Consider the following 27,356-nt stretch of genomic DNA (forward strand, 5'->3'; position numbering starts at 1 on the left):
GTAATAATAATAATAATAATAATAATAATAATAATAATAATAATAAAAGCTAATATCCATATAAGAATGAAAAAAAAAGCTCACTGACGAAAGCAATCAGCTAACTATTTCACTTTTCAGAATACCTTACTGCATAAATGCAATAAAGGCATTTTCCTATTCAAAATAAAAAGTCCTCTTGCTTCAGGATTTTGACTAGAGTTTTTAATGTATTGGGCATAGCTATCCAAATCCTAAGCAAATAACAAACACAGCATTTTCTTCTGTCCAAACTGAGTGTGGTCAATAGAAGTTACGCTGAAATGTAGACTAAGCTCTTAAAACAGATGACAATTTCTATGAGGTTGATAAAGAATGTCCAATTTGAGAATAAGCTAATTGAAGACAAAATAAAAGTTTGAATCAAAAGAACTTTCTTCTCTAATTACGAGAATTATATTAAAAGTGTTAAGACACAGCCTGAATACACAAAAGCCTCTCCTAAATATTGAAACTAGTTTTGTTAAGCAAGACTACAAACAAGATAAATGTTCAATCTAAATTAATGATTCAGCAAATCATAAGTTAGACAATAAAGTATAACATGCTGAAAGGCACTTTAATTGTATAACATGGTAAATAATTTTGTGTATCTCTTTTAAAACAAAAGCAAACAGACACCATTTTATTTGTGAAATTTTAAAATGCATGCTAAATATCAATATGAGAAAATAACTATGATAAAGTGTTGACTGAAAATTTAAAAGCACATCTGTAAAATGATCCCATCTCTATGGAAAATTTAACAAAAACATATGAATATATGTATATTCATATATGTATTATATATACACACACACACACAACATAAAATAAGATGTTCCAAAATGTTAAAAGCATTTCTCTAAGCACTAGGTTATATGGTGTATTAGTCTTCCTTAGCCTTTTTTTTATTTCTATAAATGAAATACATTCTATTTGAGTAAAATTATTATTTATAATAATAGTTCTCAAAATTTTGGATATTTGAATTCTTACACTCTTGAGGATCCCAAAGAACTTATTTATGTGGCTTATATAGATTTATATTTAAATATAGAAACTTAAATTTTTTATTTGTTAAATTTTAAATGACAGTAATAATTCCATGAAGATGGATGCTATAAAGTAATCTCACACTATCACAGAATTGAGTATAATAAATAGTTATTTATTTAGGGTGGGTAGACTCACAGATCACAGTCTTCTGCATAAAGGGGAGAAGAGGAACTGAGGCCAATAGAGGGGCAAGCTTTATGGTTGCATTTATACTATAAGAGACCACGTCTAAGTGGGTATCTTAAGTGGTATCTTAAAAACTGAAGAATGTTCTAGTGACCTTAGGGTAATCATGGATGCTATTAATTGATGTTATCTAGAATTAAGAGGTTATACTACTTCTACAAGTAGTAATATTCTTTTCTGTTTAGAAAAGCTTTACTGTTGTGTTAATATTTCAGCAGATATTACAATAAGTTTAAAAGACAGACTACTACAGGCCTCAAAGTAAAATGAAGTTTATACAATTTTTACAAAATAAATTATTAATTGATGTTAGCAAGTATTAATAGGTTATACGACTTCTACAAATAGTAAGATTCTTTTCTGCTTAGAAAGGCTTTACTGTTGTGCTACTATTTCAGCAGATATCACAATAAGTTTAAAAGACAGAGAGACTACCACAGGCTTTAAAGTAACAAATGAAGTTTATACAATTAAACTATTACAGAAATCTATGAGATTTACTAAATAACTAAAAGGCCCAGAAACAAATTAATCTGAAAGATTAAATTCAGTATTAGCATTTACAATGTCTTTAAAAATTAAACTTTAACTGCATCAGCCATTACTTATATTTCTTAACTTTCTCTTAAACACAGCGCTGTCAAACCCCTAAAATACAAAGGACACAAATTAAAATCTTGAGAGCATAGAAATGAAGAAAATGGCTTGAAATTTTAAGTTTAATGTGGAAGTAAAACCTTTGTTCTTGAATGTATCTGGCTTTCTTCAGAACATCCTCAAACATAGTGAATTTGCATGCATAAGATGGTAGTAAATAGTGTTAAACAAGCCAAACGGCCTCAGGATATGACTGACTTGCAAGATTCTCTGCTTCTGCATAAAGGTTATTCAGAGTCCAGATATCAAACTGCTGCCCATCAATCTCGTCCTCCAGGAGAACTTGTTCTGGAACTAGTAGTGTGTATCACTGTGCTCTCTCTGAATGAACCCTTCCTGAACTCCACCAGCACCTGCTGCAGCTCATGGCAAGGAAACCATCCACTCACCACTCCTCCTCATTCCTCCAACAGTTGTCGCACGACCAGCGATAAGGTTCTTAAAAATTACTTAAATCTAGAAAGTGAAAGAAAATGAACCTTTTGTTCTACACTACAACTGATTTGGGCCACTTTACACTTTGACCACATCAGCTATTTGTGCATGATTCTATAACATTATGCATTAATATTTGTCCTACTTAGCTTCAGATGTCAATTTACACAATTCAGATTTAAGAGGGAGTCTCAACTTAGGGATAGTCCAGATCAAACTGGCTGTGGCCACATCTGTGAGGGGCTGTTTGGTCTTAACTGATATACTAGTGCCCAACCTACAGTGACCCATCAATTCTTAAGCAGGACGTCGTGGGCTGCATAAGAAAGCTACCGAATCACAAGCCTGTGAGTGAGCCAAAGAGCAAGCAGCATTCCTTCATGGTTTCTGGTTCAGGTTCTTGCCTTCAGCTCCTGCCCCAATGCCCTCTGATGACTGTAACCTGGAAGTGTGAGATAAACCCCTTCCTCTCCAAGATGCTGTTGGTCAGAGTTTACTATCACAGCAACAGAAAGCAAACCAGAGCAGACTCATTAAGTCATGTAAATCTGACACATCTCATTACAAAATACCAAAAAAAAAATGCCATTAATTTTACCAGTAGTTCCATCAGAAAAGCTTAAGTCATCAAGATCAAGAAAAAAGATGATACACATTTTCTAAAACTGAAGCTTCGCATCACAGTCGGTAGCAGTTAATGCCAGGGTACAATTGTAACATGAGGGTCTGCTCGTTGGGGTTTCTGTCCTGCCCAGTTCACACAGCCAGTAAGGTCCCAAAGAAAATCACACAGAGGTCTACAAAAGTTATAAACTGATTGGCCCATTATCTTAGGCTTCTTATTAACTCTTATAACTTATATTAACCCATTATTCTAGTATATGTTAGCCACATGGCTTGGTACCTTTTTCAGTGGGGCAGGTCACATCTTGCTTCTTCCGTGTCTGGAAAAGACTAGGGAGGAATGGGCTTCCTCCTTCCCAGAATTCTCCTGTTCTCATTGATCTGCCTCTACTTCCTGTCTGGCTGTCCTGCCTATACTTCCTGCCTGGCAACTGGCCAATCAGTGTTCATTGACAGAATACAGAATTGTCCCACACCATAATGTTCAAAATTGGGAAGAAGCAACTACCAACACTCAGCCATGGATGCAATATCTATATCAGTGTACCCCACAAAGGCTCAGGGAATATCAACATTGAAATGATGTCCTCTGGATATGAAATGGCTGCCACACATATGAACCCACAACAACAGTGGTTACGTACAAAAGATCAAGACGGTTTAAAATTCTAGCACAGAGGGAGGAGGGGCTACTGAAGTCTCATCCCCAGTTAGAGAGTTATTGGTGGGCAATGGCTCTGGGAGAGAGAGTCACTTTTCTTCAGGAGTGTGGACACTGGAAGGTTGTCCATGTCCCAGTTGCTGACCCCACACACACGCATATGGACAGCACTAATGGACTCAGTGGGTTAGTTAGTTTTTAAATTATAAACAGAGGGCATGAAGTTGGGAGGGAGAAGCGTAGGGAATCCTGGAGGGAGTGGGACTGAGGGGTGGGTATGACCAAGACACATTGTATATGTGCATGGAATTTTCATGAAAAAGATAAAACATTTGAGCTTGTTTTTCATTAGCAACATTAGAGTTGTTTTATTGAAATGATTAGCTTATTTTATTCAGTATTAAAACAGTTACTTCTTATTATGTGTATGTATTTGTGTTTGAGTATATACATGAGTGCCAATCCCTACAAAGGCCAGAGAAGTCAGATCTCTTGAATCTGTCTTTACAGGCAGACATGGGCAGTCCAAGACAGGTGCTAGGAATTGAATGTGGGTTCTTTGAAAGAGTTGTATGCACTCTGAACCACTGAGCAATGTAATCAATTGTGAATAACTGGCTTGTCAATTATTCTTTTGATTTTTTGAGTGGATTTTATGCTGTTTACAACTAAAGCAACTGCACTTGCGCTTCTCTCCTGATTGCTTCACATTGCACAGAAGTGTGTTACGCTACCTCGTTTTATCACATAGAATACTGAAAAGATACACACTTAAAAGTAGATACTTCATAAAACCCAGCATCTTTTCTATTTCATCAAATACATTCTTTTCTTTTTTATTCTTCTCTCATATATTACATCCTGACTGCAGTTTCCCCTTCCTCCCCTCTCCAGAGCCTCCTCTCCCTATCTATCCTCTCTTCCCAAGATCTCACCCTCTGTCTTCTTTCAGAAAAGAACAGGTCTCCCAGGGACATTAATCAAATATGGCATAAAATGCTACAATAAGACAAGTCACATATCATTACATCAAGGATGGATAAGGGAACCCAGTAGAAGGAAAGGGTTCCACAAGCAGGCAAAAGAGCCAGAGACCACCTCTGCTCCCACTATTAGAAGTCCCACAATAACACCAAGCTACTCAGTCATAATATAGACGCAGAACACCTAGGTCAGACCCCTGCTGGTTCCCTGATCTCTGAAGCCCTTGTGAGTCTCAGTTGATTCTGTGGGCCATGTTCTCATGGTGTCTTTGACCCCTCTGATTCCTCTGCTTCTTCCTCCCCCTCCTCTGCAGGACTCCCTGAGCTCCACCTAATGTTTGGCTGTAGGATTCTGCATCTGCTCCCATCAGTTGCTGGATGAAGTCTCCCTGCTTTCTTTGATGATAATTCTCCCATGCTCCAGTCCCAAAACAATATTCAGGAAGGAAAGACTGTAGGTCAACCATTTGTGACTGAGTTAGTGTCCCAATCCCTCCACTCGAAGCTTTGTGGGGTTATAGAGTTCAGGTTCCATGTCCCCCATTACTAGGAGCCCTTGCTAGGGTTACTCTTGTAGATTCCAGGGAGTTTTCATTGCACTAGGTTTCTACCTCAACCTCAAAATGCTTCCCAATTCCAGTAATATCTCCCAGTATTTTTTTCCTTCTAGACACATTTTATTCCTGTTCTTCCCAATCCCACCTATACCCAGGCAACCCACAAAATCTATTTCCCCTTCTCAGGGAGATCCTTAACATCACCCCTTAAGCCCTCCTTGTTATTTAGCCTCACTGGATCTGTGGACTGCAGCATGACTAGCTTTTACTTTACAGTCATTGTCTACTTATAAGTGAGTACACACCATTGTTTGTCTTTCTGGGTCTGGGTTACCTCACTACAGATGATATTTTTCTAGTTCTATCCATTTGTCTGCAAATTTCATGATATCATTGTTTTTACAGCTAAGAGATACACTCCATTGTGTAAATATACCATTTCATTTACCCATTCTTTGAATTAGGGATATCTGGCTTGTCTCCAGTTTCTGGCTATTTTGAGTAAAGCTGCTGATCTCTGTGAGTTCGAGACCAGCCTGGTCTACAGAGCTAGTTCCAGGACAGGCTCCAAAGCTGCAGAGAAACCCTGTCTCGAAAAACCAAATAAATAAATAAATAAATAAAGCTGCTATGAACATAGTGTCCATGTGGTGTGGTAAAGCACACGTTAGGTATATGTCCAGAAGTGGTATAGCTGGGTCTTGAGGTAGATTAATTCCCAATTTTCTGAGAAACTGCCACATTGATTTCCAAAGTAGTTGTACAAATTTTCACTCGCACCAGCAATGGAAGAGTGTTCCCCTTACTCAACATCCTACCCAGCATGAGCTGTCACTTGTGTTTTTGATATTAGCCATTCTGGCAGGTATAACATGAAATCTAAATCAATTTAACTTTTATTATCCTGATTGCTAAGGACACTGAAAATTTCTTTAAGCATATCTCAGCCATTTGGGAGTCCTCTGTTGAGAAGTCTCTTTAGATCGGTATTCCATTTTTAATTGGATTATTTAGCTTGATGATGTCCAGTTTCTTGAGTTCTTCATATTTTGGATATTAGCCCTCTGTCATTTGTAGACTTGGTGAAAACTTTTCTCATTCTGTGAGTTGCCTTTTTGTCCTACTGACAGTGTCCTTTTGTAGTAATATGAGTGGTGGGGCTGCTCCCCAGCACCCTGGCCGCCTCCGGCTAGCTTATGCCCCGAAATAATTACACGGACACTGTATTCTTTTAAGCACTGCTTGGCCCATCTATCTAGCCTCTTCTAGGCTAACTCTCGCACCCGGACTAGCCCATTTCTTATCACCTGTGTAGCACCGGTCTTACCGGGATGATTCTAGCCTACGTCCATCCTGGGTCGGAGCTTCATCGCGTGTGCCTCAGCTCTCGCCTCTGCCCGCAGGAGTGGAGCATCATGTCTCTCTCTGAGGCTTCTGCCCCTGAGAGGAGAGCTGTTGAGTCTGACCTCACTTCCTCTTCCGCCCAGCGTCTGCTCCTCCCACCTACGTTCTAACCTATCAGGTCAAGCAGCTTCTTTATTTAATCAACCAATGACCTTCCTCCATCATCCTTTGCCTTACAGAAGTTTTTCAGTTTCATGAGGTCCCATTTAGTAATCTTAGGGACTGCATTATTGGTTTCTGTTCAGGAAATTGTCTTCTGTAACAATGGGTTCAAGGCTATTTCCCACTTTCTCTTCTATCAGGTTCAATGTATGTGGTTTTATGTTGAGATCTTTGATACTCTTGAAGGTTATGCATAGCAACAGATATAGATCTACTTACATTCTACAACATGCAGACATCAAAATAGACCAACACCATTTGTTAAAGATGCTTTCTTTTTTCCATTGCATATTATTGACTTCTTTATCAAGAATCAAGAGTCCACAAGTGTTTGGATTTATGTCTGGGTCTTTGATTTGATTCCATTGACCAATGTGTCTACTTTTATGCCAATATCATGCAGTTTTAATTACTAAAGCTCTGTAGTAAAGCTTGAAATCAGGGATGGTGATATCTCTGGAAGTTCTTTTATTGTATAAGATTGTTTTAGCTACCTTGGGTTTTTTGTTTTTCCATATGAAATTAAGTTTTGTTCTTTCAAGGTCTATAAAGAATTGTGTTGGAATTTTGATGGGGATTGATCTGAATCTGTAGATTGTTTTGGTAGAAAGGCCATTTTTACAATATTAATCTTGCTGATCCATGAGCATGAGAGATCTTTCCATCTTCTGTTATCTTCTCCGATTTCCTTCTTCAAAGACTTTAAGTTTTATCACACAGATCTTTCATTTGCTTTGTTAGAGTTACTAACCAACAAACTATTTTATATTATCTGTGGCTATTGTGAAGTATGTTGCTTCCCTGACTTCTTTCTCAGCCATTTATTATTTATACATAAGAGGGTTACTCATTTTTTTAAAATTAATCTTGCAGCCAGTCACTTTGCTAAAGATGTTTATCTGCTGAAATTTCCTGGTGGAATTTTTGGGATCATTTATGTGTACTATTATATCATTTGCATATAGCAATACTTGACTTCTTTCTTTCCAATTTGTACCCCCTTTGATCGCCTTTAGTTGTCATATTGCTCTAGCTAGAACTTCAAGCACTATACTGAATAGGTATGGAGAGAGTGTACAGTCTTATTTTGTCCCTGATTTCAGTGGTACTGCTTTGAGTTTTTCTTCATTTATTTGATATTGGCTACATATACAAATTTTCTATAATTTGCCTTTATTATGTTTAGATATGACCCTTGAATCCTTAATCTCTCTAAGACTTTAATCATGAAGGGGTGTTGGTGGATTTTGTAAAAGGCTTTTTCAGCATCTAAAAAGATGATCATGTGGGTTTTTTTTCTTTCAATTTGTTTATATGGTAGATTAAATTGACACAATTTTCATATGTCAAACCATCCCTGCATCTCTGGATTAAAACCTACTTGATCATGATGGATGATATTTTTGATGTATTCTTAGATTCAGTTTGCAAGTATTTTATTGGGTACTTTTGTATTAATGTTCATGAGGGAAATTGGTCTGTATTTCTCTTTGTTGAAGCTTTGTGTGGTTTGGGTATCAGCGTGACTGTGGCCTCATAAAATATATTTGGCAATATTCCTTTGGGTTCTATTTTGTATAATAAATTTAAGTAGTATTGGTATTAGCTCTCCTTTGAAAGTCTGGTAGAATTCTGTACTAAAACCATCTGACCCTGGCCTTTCTTTGGTTGGAAGACTTTTAATGACTGTTTCTGTTTCCTTAGGGATTATAGGTCTATTTAAGTTGTTTATCTGATCTTGATTTAACTTTGATAAGTGGTATCTATCAAGAAAATTGTCCATTTCTTTTAGATTTTCCAATTTTATGGAATACAGGTTTTTGAATTATGACCTAATGATTCTTGGATTTTCCTCTGTATCTGTTGCTCTATCCCCCTTTTTGTTTATTACTTTGTTAATTAGAATATTGTTTCTGTCTTTTAATTAGTTTAGATAAGGGTTTGTGTATCTTGTTGATAAAGAACCAACTCTATTTCATAGATTCTTTGTATTGTTCTCTTTATTTCTATTTTATTGATTTCAATCTTCAGTTTAATTATTTCTTGCCATCTAATCTTCTTGGGTGTGTTTGCTTCTTTTTGTTCTAGAGCTTCCTGGTGTGCTCTTCAATTACTAATATGAGATCTCTTCAATTTGTTTCTTCAGGATTGTAGCATGAATTATAAAAACCCAGAGACAGATATTGGGGTTCAAGCTGAAGATCAGGAAAGCAAAACAGCCAAGCCACTAGGAAAGTCTTACCTCTACCAAGGCTGGGCATAGGCAGATTGAGTCCTGAGCCTCTGTCTCCTCCTATTTTATAATCCCCATTAGTTCTGGGATTAAATGTGTGACTCCTAGTATTGGAATTAAAGGTGTGAGCCACCACTACCTGAATCTGTTTCTGCACTGATCGTGTGTAGCACAGCGTGCCTTTGAACTCAGAGTTCCCTCTGATTCTATCTCCCAAATCCTGGGATTAAAGGTGTGTGGCACCATTGCCTGACCTCTAGTGACTTAATTCTACCCTCTGATCTTCAGGTAAGCTTTATTTATTAAAACATAAATAAAATACCACTATACAGGACAAATATCCCTTCCCTCCTTCCTGTGTCCCCGTCCCTTTCTCCCTAGTCCTCTACCTCCTTTACCATCATACCCTACCCCATTCTAACACAAACCTCCCCTTCTCCTCTTAGAATTACACCTGCAAGGTCATTTGCTGCTGGTTTTCTACCTAAGTCAGAAAACTTTTTCTCCATGCTTAATAAAGGATATCTTGCCAGGCAGTGGTGGCACACACCTTTAATCCAGAACTCAGGAGACAGAGGCAGACGGATCTCTGTGAGTTCGAGGCCAGCCAGGTCTACAAGAGCTAGTTCCAGGACAGGCCCGAAAACTACAGAGAAAAATGTCCCCCCAAAAAAGAAAAATCCCCCCAATAAAAAAGGACATACCTGTAAAAACAGGTGTGGGTATGGTTTGTACCTAATCTGGGGTCAGGAAGGGAGCCCCTGCTGTGCAGGAGTCCCCTTCAGAGAGCCAGCTTTAATTTGTGGTGGTCTGATAGAATACATAGAGTTATTTCAAATTTCTTGTATCTGTTGAAACTTACTTTGTGCCCAGGTATGCAGTCAATTTTGGAGAATGTTTGTGAGGTTCTGAGAAGAAGATATATTCTTTTGTGTCTGGGTGAAAAGTTCTGTAGATATCTATTAGGTTCATGTGGTTCATAACACCTGTTAGCTTCATTATTTCTCTGTTTAGTTTTTGTCTGGATAACCTATCCACTGGTGAGAGTTGGGGAGGTTTGATGTGCAATGTAAGTTTTAGTAATGTTTCTTTTACAAATGTAGGTGCCCTTGCATTTGAGGCACAGATGTTGAGAAATGAGATGTCATCTTGGTGGATTTTTCCTTTGATGAAAATGAAATGTCCTTCTCCATCTCTTTTGTTTAATTTCAGTTTTAAGTCCATTTTGTTAGAGATTAGAATAGCTACACCAGCTTACTTCTTAGGTCCATTTTCTTGGAAAACCTTTTTCCAACATTTTATTCTGAGGTAATGTCTATCTTTGATGTTATGGTGTGTTTCTCATATACAGCAGAAGGATAAATCCTGCATTGACATCCATTCTATTGCTTGTGTCTTTTTACTGCCAAATGGAGTTCATTGATATCAAGAGACATTAATGACCAATGATTGCTAATTCCTGTTATTTTATTATTGTTATTGTTGGTGGTGGTGGTGATAGAGGGTGTGTGTGTGTGTGTGTGTGTGTGTGTGTGTGTGTGTGTCCCGATTTCTTAGGTTTTGCTGTTTATTATTGTGCGATTATTTATTGCCTGTGCTTTCATGGGTACAGTTAACTACCTTGGGTTAGAGTTTTTCTTCTGGCACCTTCTGTAGAGCTAGATTTATAGATAGACATTTTTTAAATTTGGCTTTGTCATGAAATATTCTCTTTTCTCCAGCAATGGTGATTCAAAGTTTTGCTGGGTATATTAGTCTGGGCTGGCATACATGGTCTCTTAAGAGTGTGCAAAGACAAAAAGAGAGTAACTGGCAAGGGACCAGGCCTGAGCCAGAGACCTTTGCAGGACTGGGTGCTAGTCAGGAACCTCTGAAGGAACAGGCCTGAGAGAGAGATCTCTGTGGGAAAGGGTATATGGACCTCCAAGGGAGCAGGCCTGAGCCAGAGACCTCTTTGGGACCAGGAGTGAGTCAACAACCTCCAAGGGAACAGGCCCAAGCAAGCAAACTCCATAGGAGCAGGCCCGAACAACCTCCAGGAATGCAGAGCTACCCCTGGGAGCACAGAGCAACCTCCGGGAAACATGGCCCTGACTACATCATGAGGAGCAACCATGTGAGCTTTGGATCCACTGGCACCTGGAAGACTGATCACCAGAGACACAGCCCTAACTACACCAATCAGAGAAAAACATGGGTAGACAAGGTGAGAACACACTCAAAACCACAAACAGCAACAGGTCATCAACAAAAACAAGTGGCTCTACAACAGCAAGACTTGAACACACAAATATAGATAAAGCAGAAGAAAATGACCTAAAAAATAACTTTAGGAGAATGTTTGAGGCCCTTAAAGAGGAAATGAAGAATTCCCTCAAAGAAATGGAGGAAAAGACAAACAAAAAAAATGGAAGATATCAATAAATCTCTAAAAGAAAACCAAGAAAAAGCAATCAAACAGATGAAAAAAATGATACATGAATTGAAAATAAAAATAAAAACAATAAAGAAAACACAAACCAAGAGAATTATGAAAATGAAAAATATGAGAAAACAATCAGGAACCACAAACACAAGCATAAAAAGGACAATACAAGAGATGGAAGAGATAATCTCAAGCATTGATGATACAATATAGGAAATAGACTCATCAGTAAAAGAAAACATTAAATCTAACAAAATTTAACACAAAATAGCCAGGAAATATGGGACACCATGAAAAGACCAAACTTAATAATAGGGATAGAAGAAGGAGAAGTCCAACTCAAAAGCACAGAAAATAATTTAACAAAATCATAGAAGAAAACTTTCCCAACCTAAAAAAAGATATGTATATAAAGATACAAGAAGCTTACAAAACACCAAACAGACACCAAAAAAGTCCACTTGCCACATAATAATCAAAACACTAAATATACAGAATAAAGAAGGGATATTAAGAGTTGCAAAGGAAAAAGGCTAAGTAAGATATAAAAGCAGACCTAGCAGAATCATACCTGACTTCTCAAGAAACAACGAAAGCCAGAAGGTCCTGGTCAAGCATTATGCAGACATTAAGTAACCACAGATGCCAGCCCAGACTACTATACCCAGCAAAACTTTCAATCACCACAGATGTACAAAAAAAAAGATATTCCATGACAGAAACAGATTTAACCAATACCTAGCCACAAACCCAGCCCTATACAAAGTACAACTCCAACCCAAGGAAGTTAGCTACATCCACAAAACACAGACAATTGATGTGGGATTTCACTCTGTATGCTGTGATTACCATTAATGAATAAAGAAACTGCTTTGGGCCTAAAGCAGGGCAGAATTTAGGTAGGCAGAGAAAATTAAGCTGAATGCTGGGAGAGAGAAGGCAGAGTCAGAGAGAAGCTATGGAGCCACCACCAGAGACAGATGCGCTGAAATTTTGCTGGTAGGCCACGATCTCGTGGTGATGCACAGATTAATGGAGATGGGTTAAATTAAGATGTAGGAGTTATTCAATATGAAGCTAGAGCTAATGGACCAAGTAGTGATTTAATTAATACAGTTTCTATGAGATTATTTCAGGGCTAAGTGGCCGGAACCAACAAGCGGCCTTCCTACTGCAGACACTAGATGATCTCACAGCAGCAAATCCCACAGAAAGGAAAAAGTACATATAATAACATCATCAACAATGAAAACTAAAATAACAGGAACTAGTAATCACTGGTCATTAATATCCCTTAATATAAATGGACTCAACTCACCTATGAAAAGACACAGATTGGATAACAGATTGAATATGATAACAGAATCCATTCTTCTGCTGCATATAAGAAACATTCCTCAACCTCAAAGACAGACATTGCCTCAGAGTAAAGGGTTGAGAAAAATTTTTCCAATTAAATGGACTTAAGAAACAAGCTGGTATAGCTATCCTAATACTTAATAAAATAGACTTCAAACTAAAATCAATCACAAGAAACAAAGGAGATTTCGTATTAGTCACAGGAAAAAAAATCCATCAAGAGGAAATCTTAATACTGAACGTTTATGCCCCAAATACCAAGGTATCCTTATATGTAAAAGAAGCACTTCTAAAGCTTAAATCACACATTAAACCTCACACACTAATAGTGGGAGACTTCAACACCCCATTCTCACCACTAGACATCTGTCAGACAAAAAATTAACAGAGAAATAAGAGAACTAACAGATGTTATGACTCAAATGGACTTAACAGACACATATGCTGGATAATTATCTGTCTTCATTTGTGCAGGTATACCCATGACGGCCATAACTTCTAATAAATGTGTGGTTACTAAATCAGCCTTTTCTGAGTTCAAGGCAGTTGCCCATTGAAAACCTGAATAAGTGTCAATGGTGTGGTGTACATATTTTAATTTTAATTTTCCAAATTCTGTAAAGTGGAACACATCCATCTGCCAGATCTCATTCATTTGAGTACCCTTTGGGGTACTCCCTGCTGGTAATGGTGTTTGATTATAGAAAGAACAAGTACGACATCTCTTTATAATCTCCTTAGCTTGTTGCCATGTAATAGAAAGCTCTTTAAACATTTTCTATTGATATGATGTTTCTTATGAAATCGTGGTGCCTTTAGCACACTTCCAATCAATAATCGATCAATTTCTGCATTACCTTGTGCTAGAGGACCTGGCAGACCAGTATGGGATTGGATGTATGTTATATATATGGGACAAAGCCTAGTCCTGATTGTATCTTGAACCTGAATGAATAATGAAGTCAACTCTGTATCATCTGGTATAAACTCAGCAGTTTCAATATGCCAGACAATTCTTTCTGCATACTACTAATCAGTAACTATATTAAAAGGTTCTTTAAAATCCTTTAGTACCATGAGAATAACATATAATTCTGCCTTTTGGACAGAATTATAAGAGTTTTGCTTCACCTTATTTAATTCTTCTGATCTGTAACCTGCCTTTCCTGATTTATTTGCATTTGTATAAAATGTACGGGCTACAGTTATTAGTACATCACATAAAATTTGGAGAAGAATTTAAGGTGTTCTCTTTATGAGGTTAATTCTATCACTTTTGGGATAATTGCTATTAATTTCTCCCATAAAATTAGCACAAGCTCTTTGCCAGGATTCATTGCCTTCTCTTAATTTTTTTAATTTCACCAGCAGTAAAAGAAACTATAATCTCTGCTGGGTCTATTCCTGCTAGCTGATGAAATCTCAATTTTCCTTTTATAATTGATTCAAAGACTTTTTCACATAAGTTTTAATTTTTTTTACTTAGTTTATGTGATAAAAAAGATCCATTCTAAGATAATATCTTCTCTCTGCATTAAAATTCCTGTAGGGGAAGTTCTGGATAGCAATATGACTAGAATACAATTAAGATTTGGATTTACTCTATCTACATGTGCCTCCTATAGTTTCTCTTAAACGACCATCAGTTCTTTTTCCACTTCAGCTGATAATTCTCTGAGACTATTTACGTCTTTGTCACCATCTAAGGTTTTGTTTAAATGAACTATTAGGTCAAGTGTTATCCCAACAGCCAGTCATTGACTGGAAATATCTCCTAACAATTTTTGAAAGTCATTAAGAGGATCACAATTGGTCTCTCCAAATTTGTGCCTTTTGTGTTCTAATTTTCTGAAAACCTATTTTGTAACCTAGGTAATTGACAGAATCTCCTCTTTGCATTTTTTTCAGGAGCAATTTGTAATCCCCACTTAGGTAAGACTTTCTTTACTTCTTCAAACATTCTTTCTAAAGTATCTGAATTTGAGTCAAAAAACAAAATGTCATCCATGTAATGGTAGATTATAGACTTAGGAAACTGCTTACACATTATTTCATCGGCTGATTTAGTACAGGGTGGGACTACTGAGCATGCCCTGTTGGAAGATAGTCCATTGGTAACTCCTACTAGGCTGAGAATTATTATAAGTATGCACTGTGAAAGCAAATTTTCTTGATCCTTTCCTTATAAAGGTATAAATGAAGAAATAATCCTTTAAATTAATAACTATGAGAGGCCATCCTTTTGATAATAGAGAAGGCAGAGGAATTCCAGACTGTAGAGGGCGATGGGTTGAATAACCTTCTTGATAGCTCTTGGATCTGTCACCATTCTCCATTTTCCAGATTTATTTTTAACAACAAATACAGGAGAATTCCAAGGGCAGGCTGATTCTTCAATATGGTGAGCATCTAATTGCTCCTGTACCAGCTATTGTAAAGCCTGCAGTTTGTCTTCCATTAACGGCCATTTTTTTTTAACCCATATGGGTTTCTCAGTTAACCATTTTAAAGGCAAGGCTGTTAGAACCTCTGAAGGTTTGAGGAACTGCTTTGTGCTCTTGTACAGCCTGAATGGCTGGTGACCTTTATTTATAATATTATATAATATCTTTCCCAGAAACATGAGTTTTGGCGACTGCAGGAATGTTAACCTGGGTATTCCATTGCTGAATATGTCACAGTCCCATAAATTCACTGCAATATTAGTTACATATGGCCTCAGCCTTCCTTTCTGTTCTTCTGGCCCTATGCATTCGACCCACCTCGTGCTTTGTTTTACTTGAAATAGGGTTCTAATTCCTAGGAATTGAATATCTGCAACTTGAAGAGGCCAATCTGGATGCCAAGATTCTGGAGTAATGATAGTCATATCTGCACCTGTGTTTAGTAATCCCTCAATTACAGTGTCACTTCTACGCACTCTTAGCTTTGGTCTTTGATCATTTATAGAAGTCTGCTAAAATATACATTTCCTATTTCCTACTGGAATTTTTGACTCATCCTCCAGGTCTACTCCATCATCCAGAACAGTATGGGTTTTTTTTTTTGTTTGTTTTTTTGTTTTTGGTTTTTCGAGACAGGGTTTCTCTGTAGCTTTGGAGTCTGTCCTGGCACTCACTCTGTAGACCAGGCTGATCTCAAACTCACAGAGATCCGCCTGCCTCTGCCTCCCGAGTGCTGGGATTAAAGGCGTGCGCCACCACTGCCCGGCTACAGTATGTTTTTTTACAGTAGGCACTGGACTGTTTAATTTTCCTGGTGAGACATGTTGTCCATAGTGACTGGGAATGACTGGGCCTTGTTTGACATCGGGGCCTACGAGAGGCACCCCAAAGAGTTTCCTGGTGGTATCGGGTTGCCTTGTCTGTCTCTTTTTGACCTAGATTCATTAGTCCAATGTAGACCTTTGCCACACCTCCTACACATACCAGAAGGCTGAGTCCTCCTATTCTTGTCATTCCTAGAGGAGACATTATTCCTAGGAATTACTTGTCTACTGTCCCTTCTTAAATGCCCTATTCTTCCACAATTAAAACATTTGGCATTTTGTTGTCTCCTCATACCATTGGAAATTGCATCTCCTACCCAAGCTTCAGTACTATAGTCAAATGCTTGAACATTCATTGTATGCAAGATCCATTCATCTATGGGTGCTAATCTGACCTTTACAGACCCAAGATCTTCTTACATTCTAAGTTGGCATTTTCAAAAGCCAAGAATTCAATTAGTATACATCTAGTTTCAGGGTCTGTCACTCCTAATTGTACAGCCTTAGTTAATCTTTGTAAGAAGTCAGTAAAGGGTTCTCTCTGGCCCTGTTTAACTCTAATATATGACTCAGTCTTTGAATCCTGTCCCAAGCATTTAAAGCTGCTGTGCTGCTTGGGACAAGGTGCATTCGTCATAGTGAGCCTGTTCCTAAGGATCAGAGTAATGACCCTTGCCAAGCCAATAGTGTGAGGTAGCTTAGTACTTGAAGCCCACGTTTTCACCATTTCCCAGACAAAAGGTAAATATAGCCCATAAGAAACTATTGCTTGCTTTATTTCTTTTAAATCACTCATATGTATTGGTTCCCATGCATATTCTTTGACTACCTTAGGGTATTTTGTGCCAGATGGTTTTTCTGAGGAAATTACCAGATATGCACTTGAAACTCCATGTAAGTCATCTAGGGGTCTGGCACATACTGATGAGGCTAAATCCTGTCCTTGTACCTTCTGTCTCTGCTCATCAATTTCAATAAATTCCTCAATATTTTCTCAACTTTTTACTACTGGCTTTTTTAAAGTCTGAATCTCCTGTCCAGTGTTCTGTTCTAAGGTATGAAACTTGTCCATTTAAGATAATTTCTCATCCTTGGACATATCATAACTTTTCAACAGATTTTGATAGTTAGATTCAACAGCACAAATTCTTTCAGATAATTTTGTCAAACTGATGCTATCCCTCTCCATAGTATTGAACCATTTTTTTAATGAGATACTCTTGAAAGCAAAGCTAATTCCTAGAATCAAATAAAGGGAAGGAAAATAGTGTAAGTCTTGCATAACACCTTCCACAGTACAAGCAAAATAATTACTGAACTCCTGGATGCTATCAGTCATTTTTTTGTAGTTTGTCAGGTCTTACCTGTCATAAAGTAACTACAATGAATTGGTGTAGGTGTTATAATCGTTATGGGCCAGCAGGTGGCTGAGAGACGCTAGCAGCAGCAAACAACACGTTGCTTACTTAGGTACTAAAAAATATGCTTTATCTAATAAATTAAGAGCAGTTATTAAGCTGATCAAACGATTCTGAGAGTTGAGGCTCAAGGGAGTAAAAAAAAAAAACCAAAGTTTTTCGTCAATATGAGTTGCGGACTGTGTACACTGCAGGGATCGCAGGCAGCAGTGTGTGGGCTGGTGTGTAACACACAGAGAGGTAGCATGGGAAGTGAGCCAAGGAGTGCTAAGCAGTAGCCTGCTGTGTCTGAAGGCCAACTAGAGTAGTGGGCGGGAGTCAGTGCCCAATGTACCATGCAGCTGGCAGACCAATCCCAAAAAGTGTGGTCTGGTCCCCATGTTCAGGCACCAGATGATGGCGAAAGTTACAAAATAATCCCACACTAGTTCAGAATTTGTATAATAAAGGGTTATTTATAAAAGGAGACTCACAGATCACTGTCCTAGATCACAGTCCTCTGCACGAATGGGGAATAGGAACAGAGTCTAGCAGCTGAAAGTGAGAACAGGAAGCAAGAGAGCGAGTGCAGGCTTTACAGCTGCATTTCTAGTATAAGAGACTAAACCCAAGTTGACTGGTATTTTAAAGGCTATTTGCTGAAGGAGCAGAAGGGGCTCCCACAGTAGTTGTCTGTAAGGTTGCTTTCTTCAGGTCTTGCTGTCTTAGGATAGCTGGGCTCTGGTGGTTTCATATTGCCCTGGTTGTTGTTGACTGTAGTCTTACACTGGTGTTTAGGCATCTGGGTTTAGGATGGTTATAGGTCTAGGTGCTGATTTCTGAATTGTCTTTGTTGTATGGGTATCTTGTTCCTTGGTTTCTTTCCTCTCTGGTCTTTGTGACACAGATTTCTGGTGGCCGGTATGACCTCTGAACTAATAGGGAGTCTCTGTACAAGTTGGGGGCTGGTCTTCTAGATCTTGGCCTTTGTTGCATCAGAGGGTCTCTGATCTTCTGATTGGTGTGACCTGTACCTGTTCTTTTGATTGATGTTACCTACACCTGAGCAGCAGATGTCTTCCTGAGTTGGGGACAAGGCCTGATGTTCTGATTGGTCCAGACCTGCTATCTTAATCAAGCAATGTCCATAAAACTCTACCATCACACTGATATGAATTTCATCTACACCAAATTCCAGGGCCACTGGAGGGCAGAGAAAATGGAAGAGCAATGTACAAAAGAATGTCTGTTGCCTCAAAGCAGCCACACTGGAAGGTCTCTTCCCAGAAGAGATGTCTCCCCAAACTCCTTCCCCCTTCCTTTCCTACCTATATTCCTTAAACACATTCTTCAGTAAAATTAACATCATTTCCCTTTTACAATTAGCACACAGCAGTTAAAAACAAGATGATTACAAGTACCGTCTGCCACGGCTGCCTTGGTTCCTTGGTTACTGTTGGTGCAAATGTAAACCCCACAGAAAGAGTCAAATATGTTAGTATTATTAATAAAATAGCTCTTAAGAGAATCTCAGGAACTACCAGGGAGTTTACAAGCTGTATTTTGAGAACCACTGTTTTTCAAGAACTGTAGGAATATAAAGTTTTGTTACACCAAAGACTCTACAAGATCTTCCTTTATGCTATGTTATAAATTCACTTTTTAAATACAATTAGCAGACAGAAAAAAGTTATTTTACTCTAAGTTTTCACATTAAATTAATCTTGAATGCTTATAAAACAACCTATTATTTACCCCACTAACATTCCAGAATATAATTTTAAGTCCTATAAAAACAGATTCAGCTCTGCAAACAGTAATAAAATAAATACCCTATAATATAAAGAAGCCATAAGTCATTGTACTTAACTGTAACAGAATTTGATTTTGTGTTGCTTCATCTTGAGGATCCTAAGGGGGGAAAAGAGTAGGTTTTATTTTCCAAACTAAGGAATAATAATGAAACAAACCAAAAGTGAAGCATTCCAGAGAATTCTTAAGTGTTTCTTAGCTCCTCATTTTTTCTTTTTGAGATCTTAATATAGTTATATCATTTCTCCTTATATTTTCTTCCTTCAGACTCTCCCTTATATGCCTCCTTCTGTACATTAAATGGTCAGCAGTTTCTTTTATCCTCATATCAGACCAGAAAAACTGAAGCTACTGCATTCTGTTCAAAAAAAGATAAAATTCACTGATATAATGTTTCAGTTTAAGGTTTCATAGTATATTTGCCTTGCTTACTTTCAAAAGAACCTTGCCTTAAATATGGTGTCATCGTCAAAAAAAAATTTTTTTTTTAAAATTGCTCTGGGAGTCCCCTGCCTATTTCTACGATCTATAGATACAGCTTTCTGAGAATAAAGCACTGGCCTTAATATACAAACATTTTAACAACAGAACAATACAATCCTATATTTTTAGAAAAAGCACACAAACACATATAAATCATGATATATGAGAGTCTCCAATTAATGTTCAGTGCATATCTAGCTAAAGTTCTGCTACTTGGGCTGATAATACTCTGCCCAAAACCCACAAACTATCTAACAAAAACTCCAAGACCAGGCACAGGAAATCTTTGGAGTTGTTGGTCAGGGGAGGTCAAGAGACTTTCAAAACTATATATAGAGACTATTACTGCTGCCCTTGGTTGTCTCCGAGGGGCTGGTGGTAAGTTCGTATTGCTGGAGATACCATGTACTTCAGACATAAGACCTGGAGGATCTAAACTGAATCTGACCTAAAAGCCTCTTCCCTAAGGACAAGTTTGCATAGTATCAGGAGGGGCAATGGAAGCTTCCAAGGTAGGAAGCAACCAACAGTCTTACCTAGTGCAATGCTTATGAACTACAATGACAACCAGCATAACAAGAAGGCCTAGGGGTGCAACAGTGGCCCTGAAGTACCAGTGGTAACCATCAGCTCTCTAACTGAACTTAAGGCCACTTAACAGGAAAGAAAACATGCCTGACAGTGAAAACCTAGTCAACCACCTATGGGTAGTGAGGTCATAGATCTTAGAAGAGAACCTAGTACTACCACTTTATAAAACCAGCCTAATTCCTAACTGCATTCTAAATATCTATCCTTATAACCATAAAAAAGTGTAACTTTCAACCCTCTTCAAAGAAACTTCTCTTTGCAACCAAAGAAGACCAACACAGAAAGCACAATTGATTAAAATATAGAGAAACAAATGACAGTGGGGTGCTCAGTCACAATCCACACACCTACAACACAGCTCTTGCACCTAAGCTTGGGGAACATCACAGAAGAGATAGCAGAAAGACTGTAAGAGCCAGAGGACCAGGAAAGCTGCTGTGAGATTATATCTCCTAGAAATGGTAGGAATGCTTCACTTACGATACCTCAACAATACTGGTGTCTAAAGAAGACCCAAAGAAATACACCAATAGATGCACAGCATGGAAAGGGAAAATGTCATAGTGCCCCACCATTGACAAAGAACTATAGGCAACTGAGGAATGCTGAAAGAAGGAAAAACAGTCCTCCTCAGGGAAGGGAGGAAATTATGTAGTATTATAATGTTATATGAGGAGCAGGCCTGCTTTGTCGTCCCGGCCACCCGGCTAGCTTAACCCCCAAAATAACCACACAGAAACTGTATTAATTAAATTACTGCCTGGCCCATTATCTCTAGCCTATTATTGGCTAACTCTCACATCTTGATTCAACCCATTTCTAATAATCTGTATAACACCACGAGGTCGTGGCTTACTGGGAAAGAGCCTAACCAGTGTCAGTCTCAGGCAGGAACTTCATGGCGTCTGCCACTCTGTCCTTCTTCCCAGCATTCAGTTTGGTCTACTCCACCTACCTATGTTCTGCCCTATTCAAAGGCCAAGGTAGTTTTTTTATTCAACCAATGAAAGCAACACATAGAAGAACCTCCTACACCATTGTAATTTAAAAATAAAGTGAAATAAGCCAGGTGGTGGTGGCATATGTCTTTAATCCCAGCACTCAGGAGGCAGAGATCAGCGGATCTCTGTGAGTTCAAGGCCAGCCTGATCTACAGAGTGAGTTCCAGGACAGGCTCCAAAGCTACAGAGAAACCCTGTCTTGAAAAACAAAACAACAACAACAAAATACCTTAAAATTTTTTTGAGATAACAAATACAATTATAAGCATACTATAGCTAGCCAAAGGGGATCAAAATAAAATCTTTTCTCCCTTGTCCTATGACCATCTATTACTTCAAATAATATAAATATTTCAAAAATTGAAAATAAATCACCTCATCTTCTCCAATTAGTGTTCATTCTATTCACTGATTATGGAGTCTACAGACATGGGAGTTACCCACCCATGTCCCATGTATATGTATATCCTTCTACGCAGGCTTTATAAAACTCAGAGACTCAAAGGTTGTAAAACGAAACTAGCCTCATCCCAGAATCAGTTTACTAAGAATGGACCTACATACGTCTAGGCACTGCTATTGAGTAAATTAGAGTCCCTTCTTGTAGTTCTTAGTCTCATTAATAAAATAATTTAAGAATGACTCAAATGGAAACTTGAAAAAAAATTATTAGCATTTAAAAGAAAAACCCTAGGGTAGACAAGCTGTAAATCTCAGCAGCTGACCAGAGCATGGGGGGGGGGGGTGGTAGAGTCATGTTTTAAATAAATTGGCAAAGAGGTCACCCACACAGCATAAAAGGAACTTTTAGAGGAGCAAGAGAGCTTAGAGCACAAAAACAAACAAACAACTGTCTGGGTGAAGGCTTCACCATAGCCCCTGGTAGCCAAATATCCAGAGTCTGGAATGTTTGGTTGGAGGCGTCACCCCAGCTCCTGGCATCCATGAGTCTGGAATGTTCAGGTGAGAGCTCCATCTTCAGGGGGGCATTACTCCACACCCTCCCCCCCAACCCCCCCATCCCCAAACCCCTACCCCCTTCCAGAAGGCGCACCATTGGTGGCTCAACCCCACAGGGCATAAGAAGCCCCCACCTCATGGTTTCCCCTAGTGGTCTCCTCAACTTTTCCTAGGGTCACCTAGGAATGCTGTGCTCAGAATAAACTTGGATTTATTAATTCAGGTGGATTGGCTTATTACATCAGTGGTCGCAGATCTCCATTAACTGGGATTTAAACTCAACACAAACAAATAAATAAAGCATACTTAGGGGCTGAGAGAAAAAGACAGAAGTAAGTTACACTGTTCTGAGTCAGACAAACTCAGACAAACTACATGGAAGCTCACAGGGGCCGTACCAGGAAGTGCAAATTCTGAGAAGGAAAAGTATAGTATTTTATTAAAATAATTCATTATCCTGCTTATCTCTTCAGCATGGGTTAAGGTGAGCCCCCCTTCCTCGTGCTGGTTGTACACCAGATGCCAGCCCAATTTGGATGAGCACTTATGTTTTGAGTAGTTTAGAATGCTGGGCCTCCACACAGGCCAGAGAAATAGCGTCCCTGTTGGGCCTGCAGAAACTAGACTAAGGTTTCTGTAACAACATATCTGCATCTCCACAAAACAATTCAATCAAATGACTATCTTGCCCATTTCACTTATCTTCATAAAAGGCCAGTGAACTTTCCTGTGGAGGGCACCTACTCATGACAATTTTCACATGAAGTAATTACAAAGACAGCTAGTTGTTTTCTTCATTTCCTTCTCCACAAGACACAAATCCACTCAAGAGCTAAAGACACTAAATACAATGGTGGCTGGTATTACTCATTGATCAGTTAATAAACTGAAGAACACACTTTCATCGTCTTTTTTTCATAAGAGACCTGAATTGCTAACTATCTCTTTTATATACATGAATACATTTTTTTCTAGCTCCTACATCTTCATATTTTGACCAGACATTAAACTATATAGGTGTCTTACTATTTTATTTTTTGAAAGTACGATGTGAGAGATTAGGCTAACTGAATCAATTTGGAGGATCTAAAAAGAACCAAATCTGTTTATGTCTTTAAAGAAATCACTCTTTATTGTGTTATCACTCTCTTCAGCTCTTCAGATGGATTACTGAGATTGGCAAAGAAGCCAGGAAAAACAAACAAACAAAAAATCAGAACAAACACCTTGGTTCTCTATGAAAACTTAGTATCTAACATAAACTACTTTCACATGCACTAAAGCAGATTACTCATAACAAATATCCAGTGTTTTACTTATAAATTATTGATAACATTTCCTTAACAGATACTTCTCTTGGACTAAGGAGCCTAGTTTTGTTTATGCAATTTAAAAATATTAAATTATTCTACATATACACATGACTGCTCATTAGGGGCTGTCATATAGATAATATATAAAGTACCATCTATACATTACTTCAGTACTAACAAATGCTGAAAGAGTTGCTTGACATTTTACTTATTAGTATTTAAGAATAACTTAAACACAAAGTGATTGAATTAGAACTTTCTTGGCTCAAGTTGGGCCAAGTCCTAAGCCCTGTTTTAATCACACTACTTCCCAGAAATACTTCTAAACCACCAAAAGTTCTGCAAGGACAACTCCAGAACTGTAAGAATTAAATCAGAATGAGCTTCTGAATCAGAAAAGGGACATCAATAGTATTAGTGATCATCCCAGTAGAGTCAAAGTGTTCCCTGTGCCCTGAGCTTTGAAAACTCACCCCGTACTTGGGCATCTCAGCATTTTTACCTCAAAGTGGCAGATGGTAGGAAAGGTTGCTTGCTACCTGCTCACTGGAGCTTAAAAAGACAAAAGAAAGAAAGAGAAGGAAAAAAAAGGCAAAAGAAGGGATGAGAGAAAAGAGGAAGAAGGAAGAGAAAAGGAAAAAAATTCCTCTCCTTGACCTTGCTAATTCCTTTCGATTAAATGTTATCAAGCACACGTTGATCTATTCAGTGCCCTTTCTACATTCCTTTTGGGATTCAAGTTAACCGATTCCACCTCCATGTATGCATAAAAGAGGAAGGAGGATGGACTGGAGAGACTGCTCAGAAGAAAAAAGCACTTGCTGTTCTTGCAGAGGACCAGTTCCATTTCCATCACCCACATTATGGCTCACAGCCTCCTTCAACTCCAGTTCTGGCCTCTGTATCACATAAACTAAAGAAACAGCTTTTTAAAGCGGAAGGAGGAAGCCTTCAATTTGGATTCATACTACTTGAATACTGAGCTGTATTTCAAAGAGGAGATGTGGAGACCTGCCCTGCTGGTAATAACTGCAGGACCGAATAATCATTTCTTATCAAGCAAGCATCTTTTACAAATGACAAAGAAAAGGATTATGAAATTAATGCTACCCACTGTAATTAGTTAGGGTCACTCAGAAAAACAGACCCCAAAGGACAAATGAATAAATAAATAGTTTATTGTAAAGAGTTGAAACCCATGATTATAGAAATTATGTCCAAATCTGCAGTGCAAATTGTTGGGCTTGAAACCTGAAGAATTAATGACATAGCAGAGAAACTAGGAAAGCTGACAATGCAGATAATGTGTTAGAACCAACAAACAAAAACAAATTTGCATGTGCCCACAAATACACATATTATATAATCAATCAATTAATTAAAATAAAGGAACTAACAGTGTTGATAAAGTCCAAAGACAGTCAACTGAACCATTCTCTCTTTCTGGGAAAAGTAGACATCTTTCTTCAAACCAGGCTTTTTGATGCAGCCCATAGATAATATGGAGAACACGGACATCTTTACTCAAGTGCACACATTTAAATACTGAGGATGTGGATACAGCTCAATGACAGTTACTCAGCATGCACAGGGGTATAGATTAAAAAGGAAAGAGAGAGAGAGAGAGAGAGAGAGAGAGAGAGAGAGAGAGAGAGAGAGAGAGAGAGAGAGATATGCTGGTCTCATCCAAACCACCCTCATTTACACAAATACCTGGATACCTATTGGCCTAGGATAACTAGATACCTAGTACTTGACTATCATGCCAACTACTCTGATAGATACCTATGTTCCCAATTTTCTCTCTAGACATATCACTAAATTCTTCAAACAAATAAGAATTTAGGCATGTAAGAATGTAAGACAGTGTCACGATTTGAACCTGGAATGGTGCTCCCCTCCTCACAGGTTGAAGGCTTGGTACCAGCTGGTAGCACTAAGGAGGTAGGCCTATTGTAGGGAAGCAGTCCGTCCCTTTGAGTAGTACATTTGGCTCTTCCTGTGTTCTGTCAGCCTGTCCTTGCCCCCCTTCTTCTCTCGCTCTTTCTCAGCCGTCATGAGTAAGAGCAGCTCCACTGTACCTATGCTCCCTGTCATGAGGTCTATAGGAATGGAGCCAGAATGCTGGAATGAATTCTCTGAAACTGTTAACCAAAGTAAATATTTTGCTTTCATTTTCTCAGGCATTTTTTCATAATGATAAAAAGTGAACATAAACTGCTTGTCATATAGCAATATAAAGATTAGACAGGGTTATTCCAATGCCAAGCACAAAGTAATGGGAAAGAGCTACTGAGGAGCATGGTGTGAATCCCACCCAGATCTTCCTTCCTGGTCTGTTCTCATAGAACACTGGATGACAGCCACAGTCTCCTGTGACCTGCCACTGGCACTTCATTTCTTAGGTGAAATTTACTTAGGAGTCTGATTGAATTTATTAAAATAGTATGTTTTCTTTTAAATAACTCTGGGAAAGCATCTTTTCAGGTCCCTCCATGTTTTTATTTCTGACACACTAAATTCCTCTCAGACAGTCAAATTTTAAAGGCTTCTTTTGATAGAACAAAAACAAAGCTGGATGAAAGTAGCAACATATGTCAGTTTAGAAAATGATTTACTAAAATGTGCTACAGATATTTAAATAGGTCCATTACACTGTCTACCTTTCACTGTAGCCCCAAACAAACGGAGGTATAAGGAAAAGATAAAAGAGGTTTCTAGTTTTCCAATGAAATTTTGAAATTATTTTAAAAAGAGGGACAAATGTTAATTACTCATTTATCTTTCACATCCTGATTTTAAAATGAACATATCTAATTGACTATCTAATGATAACCTCTGAAAGGCACATTCACTAACTCAGAAGCATCTAAGGCAACTGTGCCCAAATTGCTGATTACTGGAATTTACTTAGGAGGCGACAACATTGGACATTTCCTACTCAGTACAGGTCTGGTAATCCGTATTTTTAAAAACTACTCTAAGTACTATGATAATCAAAGACTCAAATCCATATTCTAAGGTGCAAGTGAGAGCCTGACACAAAATCACACTGTAAGTGCTTATAAAATAAACAGAAAAATTTTCTGAAGGGCTATTAACATAGCTTACTGTTAAAGTACTCACCTGGTAAGAGTAAGGGTTCAATCCCCAGAACCACAGGAGAATGGAAACATACATATATATGAATATATAGTCATACATGCATACATACTTCTTATTTCAGTTCAAAAGCTAGCTGAAAACTGTTTCTTCTTAACTCAGAAATTTCAAAAGAAAAATTTAAACAGATTATCAGAAGCCAAATATAGCTATCTCCGTTTCAAGGAAAAAAAATTGGCACTGAATTTTCTCCTTTTATCAACGATACTTTATGAAATAAACCTTCCTAGGTGTGGTATTAAATAAATCTTCAGTCACCTCTGGAATTCCTGCCATTCCTGCTATTAAAACATATGGGTGGGGACTAGGGAGAGGGTCCAGCCAGTACAGTGCTTGTTCTGCAAGCATGAGGACCTGAGCTCCATCCTCAGCGTCCACATGAGAGCCAGACGTGGTGGTCTCCAACTGTAAAACAATGCTGGAGAGGCAGAAACAGAAAGATCCCTGAGGCTTGTTGGCCAGTCAGTCTGTCAGAATCAGTTAATTCCAGATTCACTCAAAAAATATAGTGGCTGAGAAGCCAAGGACAATGGCACTGGGTTTTGATCCTACTTCTTGTTCTGGCTTTGTGGGGGCCTAGCCAGTTTGGATGTTCACCTTCCTGGA

At 38.2% G+C, this 27,356-nt stretch overlaps 1 protein-coding gene across 1 annotated transcript in view; it reads right to left on the reverse strand.

Moving 5' to 3' along the window:
• The window catches only part of Ankrd31 (ankyrin repeat domain 31), a 155,623-nt gene that overhangs the window by 110,347 nt on the left and 17,920 nt on the right, over positions 1 to 27,356 (reverse strand). The window contains exon 4 of the mRNA XM_026783825.1: positions 19,299 to 19,339. Within this exon, the coding sequence (XP_026639626.1) occupies positions 19,299 to 19,339 (41 nt within the window). The remainder of the gene's footprint in view (positions 1 to 19,298; positions 19,340 to 27,356) is intronic.

Source organism: Microtus ochrogaster, chromosome 19 (genome assembly GCF_000317375.1).
Source record: "Microtus ochrogaster isolate Prairie Vole_2 chromosome 19, MicOch1.0, whole genome shotgun sequence".
NCBI lineage: Eukaryota > Metazoa > Chordata > Mammalia > Rodentia > Cricetidae > Microtus > Microtus ochrogaster.